The sequence below is a fragment of the Manihot esculenta genome, chromosome 9 (genome assembly GCF_001659605.2).
Source record: "Manihot esculenta cultivar AM560-2 chromosome 9, M.esculenta_v8, whole genome shotgun sequence".
Lineage (NCBI taxonomy): Eukaryota > Viridiplantae > Streptophyta > Magnoliopsida > Malpighiales > Euphorbiaceae > Manihot > Manihot esculenta.
In genome coordinates this window covers 1924983-1929338 of record NC_035169.2, presented here as the reverse complement: position 1 = coordinate 1929338, position 4356 = coordinate 1924983, and the positions used below count along the sequence as shown (strand labels likewise).

The 4356-nt window shown below is 27.5% G+C and overlaps 1 protein-coding gene across 1 annotated transcript; it reads left to right on the top strand.

Annotated features, from left to right (window-relative positions):
• Nucleotides 1–3066: 3066 nt before the first annotated feature.
• Nucleotides 3067–3561, top strand: LOC110622648 (secreted RxLR effector protein 161-like). The gene has a single exon (XM_021767239.1). The coding sequence runs from the start codon at nt 3067–3069 to the stop codon at nt 3559–3561; it is 495 nt and encodes a 164-aa protein (XP_021622931.1).
• The last annotated feature ends 795 nt before the right edge of the window (nt 3562–4356 follow it).

Here is a 4356-nt window from a genome sequence, read left to right as displayed (position 1 = left end):
AAGGAAATAAAATAATTATTAGTTAATAAGAATGACATTTAATAAAGTAATTCATTATTCATAAATAATTACATAAATATTATTATTGTGTTACTTGCTTTTTTTAAAGGATTTATATTTTTATATTAATTTAAAAAATTTATTAATTAATATTAAAAAAAATAAAATTTTCAGAGACTAATTAATAAATTTTTAAAAATCTCAAACATATTTTAATATATTTTTTAAATCATGAGTTTTTTCGTATTCTTAAACTCAATTATAAATGGTTAACAACTAAAATTAATAAAATAATTCAAAAACCGAAAAAGAAAGAAAAAGTTAAGAGAAAATAATTGAAAAAGTAGAAGAGGATCACTCTAAAGAAGGAATAAGAGATTAAATAGTACCAACTTGGGTTATTATAATATTAATCAAAACAATTGTGTTGCACTAAAGACTAAAGTGTTAAGAGAGGCTTTGATCATATGATTCTCTCCTAATATGGCATCAAGAGTTAATAACAATGTCACATGTCCATCCCCTTTCGGAAAACATTTTGCAAATGGCAATCCTCATTATCACTCTTTTTTACAGATGATTATTGCTTTTAATTCTTTTTATATTACTAATGGAGTTTCTATATATACCCACATTGTTATTTTCTTATTATTAAATTTGGTCCCACCATTAATCATTTGGGTAAAATCATAAAGTTTACCATTCAACCACCTGGCCATGACTACTTCTTTTTGTGTAAGACAAGTTGGCAAAAGCTCAACACAGACAACATCATCTAATTTCTAGCATAAAAATATATTAACATGCATAATTGATCACCCAACTAAAAAAAGTCGAAAGTAATTTTAAACAGTGAGATGGACGATACGGATTTTTTCTCTTTTAATCAGAAGTCTCGAATTTAAATTTTAGATATGGAATACTTTAAAAAATTTGAGAGGGAGTGCTCTGCTTTTTAATGGATCTATCCGATACGAATTCGAATTACTTGAATCAGTAGATTTTAGACACTAAGTATTCTCTTAATGGATCTGTTCAATGCGAATTCGAATTTCTTAAAGGAGGAGAATAAGAAAATATCACGTTGAATGCGAATCAAGAAACTTAGTGTTGTTAGATTTGATAAATAGAATCAAGGGATTACTTGAAGGAGGAGAATCAAGAAACTTAGGAGAGAGCGATTTCGATAGCGGAGTTATGTGTCAAGCGTTAACTTTATGAGGGACTAGAAAACGCTAAGGCCATTGGCGTTTCTTAAGCTTATGTACCAAACAAGAAAACGCAAACTGTATTGGCATTTTCTTATTCATCAACAATTATTGTCAAATGTTGTAATCATGAGTAAAGGGACAAATGATAGTTAAGTCCCTATTTTATTAAAATCAGTTATTTAATTTATAATTTATAATCACTCAATTAAATCATTTTATATTTTTTAAAAATTAAACCCTTTAATTTTTAAAGAATTAATTTATTTAGTAGCAGGTAAATATTAATTAACTAATTAGTTTTTTATCTTTTAAGACACAATTTTTGTCATTTATTCACATAATATAGATAGTTATATTTAAAATGAATAAATAATATGGCTAATTAATGTTATTGGACTTTGATAAATATTAATAAATAGTATAAATAATTAAAATTATATGAACTAACAAAAAAAATAAATTAATAAAATAATTAAACAGTTTTTTTACACAAATTAAAAATATAAATGAGTACATTATCCATGAAAATTAATTTATTAAATTCAAAATATGTTTAGATTTTATATTTAAGATACAGATAATATATAAAAATTATAAAATTATTTAAATTAAAAATAAGTATTACTCAAGGATATACCAAGGTATATTTTCATAAATTTATAAAAGAAGGACAAGATGGGTGGAAAGAGATCCCTCTCTTTCTCTTGGAATCTCTTATGAAAGAAGTTTTCACTCTTAAATTTCTTAAATCTAACTTAAACATTGAGGATTTTTATCAAATATTCTGGATAGACCCATGATCTTGTAGATCTCTCTATATTTTTATAAATATTTTTATTATTTTTATAATTATATATTTATAATTTTTTGAGAAATATTATATTTTAAAATGAAATTCATAAAAATATTTTTTTTATATGAATCACTAATTAAAATATATAAAATTAAATGAGTAAAGTATTATTCATATTATAATATCAGATTTAGAATGTCTTTGAAAATTTTAAGATAAATTTTAATTGAGTTTGGAAGAGTTCGGATATTAATAATATTAATCGGATTTAGATTTAGATTTAGATTTTGCAGGGTATTATTAATAACAAAAATAATTATAAAAATATATAAAAGCTTGTAAAATAAAGAAAAAAAAGAGTTGGACTCTGTTTGGGAATGTTCGGTAAAAACTCTCTAATACTCAAGTTAAATCTAAAAATTTTAAGGACGAATGTTTCTTTCATAAAAAATTTGAGAGTGAGAGAGGAGGAGGGCGGAGAAGAAAAGGAGGGGAGAAAGAAAATCTAGAGAAGAGAAAGTGAACTAGAAAAAGATACTATTTCCATCCGTCTTATGTTTTTTTAGATATGTGTGAGAATATGCATCGATATATTTTTAGGTGAGACACATTCTTTAATTTAAGTAATTTTATAATTTTTATATGTTATTAGCATCCAAAATATAAATTTTAAATTTATTTTATATCAGCTAGATGTCAAGTCAGCATTTCTCAATGACTTACTTGATGAAGTGATTTATATTGAGCAACTTGAGGGGTTTGTTGTGAAAAAGCAAAAGGAAGATGTGTACTTGCTAAAAAAAGCTTTATATGGTCTGAAGCAAGCTCCAAGGGCCTAGTATAGCAGAATTGATGAGCACTTGATGAAGCTGGGATTCAAAAAAAGTCTTAATGAGGCTACCCTCTACATTAAAGGTGATGAGATCAATTTTGTTGTTTTACTGCATGTGGATGATTTACTTGTTATAGGAAACAACCTCAAACTTGTGAATAAGTTCAAAAAAAACATGCAGCAAACATTTGAGATGACTGACTCAGGATAAATGGTATTTTTTCCTTGTAATGGAAGTTCAACAAAAGGAACAAGAGGTATTTATTTGCCAAACAAAATATGCCAAAGAAATTCTGAAGAAATTCAGAATGGATGAATGCAAGTTTGCTACAACTGCTATGGGTAAAAATGAAAAGGTGGACAAGGAAGATGTAGTTGAGAAGGTTGATGAAACTCTCTACAGAAGTCTAGTGAGTTGTTTGATATATTTAACAACCACAAGACCTGATATCTTATACTATGTAAGTATGCTATCTAGATTCACAAATTGTGCCACTAAAACTCATTTTATTGCTGCTAAAAGAGTTTCAAGGCATGTGAGAGGAACACTAGATTATGGGATTAAGTTCAGTGCTAGTCAAGATTGTGTTCTGCTAGGCTATTCTGATAGTGATCATGGTGGTTCTGATGATATGAAAAATACTTCATGTTATTGTTTTAATCTGGAATCAGGGATGTTCTCTTGGTATTGTAAAAAACAAGAGGTGGTCGCTAATCATCTGTAGAAGTTGAATTTATTGCAGCTACAGCTGCTGCAAATCAAGTCTTATAGCTTAGAAAGGTGTTGTTTGACCTAAACTTGAAGTAAAAGGAGGGGACAAATGTGTTTGTGGATAATCAGGTTGCAATAGCTATCTCCAACAATCCTATTTTTTATGAAAAAATAAAACATTTTAACATCAAGTCATTTTTCCTTAGAAATGTGCAGAAAAAGGGTTCTGTCAGTTTGAAATATTGCAAAATAAATCTTAATGTTGCAGACATCTTCACCAAGCCTTTAAGAAGGAACAAATTTGAGTTTCTAAGAGAAAAACTTAGAGCTTACAGCATCAAAACCAAGGAGGATTGTTAAGAAGTTGACTTAGTTGCTACTGCAATTTCATTCTTAATCATTAAGTTGCAGAAATTTCTTTTATTTTTCTGTTGTTTCTTAACTTTGACTTGTTCAATGACATATCATCCATTGAAGCATTTCAACAAATACCTAATATGCACAAAGTATACAAGGCAAACAATGAAAATGAGAACTAAACTAAAGTAAAGATTTCAAAATGCCATTGAGGAATTTTATCAAACAGTTTGTGTACAAGTTTAATATAGAACCATTCATCTAAATTTGATTAATTAACTTCAACTCAATGATGAAAAAGTTGTCAAAGTTCTAAGTGAAGTGATTTAAACACTAATTTATACGATGGCAGTAGGGGTGTAAACGAACCGAGCCGAGCCGAGCTTTGAAGAGCTCAAGCTTGGTTCGTTAAAATTTTTTCGAGCTCGAGCCGAATTCGAGCTTTACTCAT

What these genes read in the sequence shown, in the direction of transcription:
- LOC110622648 (XM_021767239.1), top strand. Translation starts at nt 3,067, where the DNA reads ATGGAAGTTCAACAAAAGGAACAAGAGGTATTTATTTGCCAAACAAAA.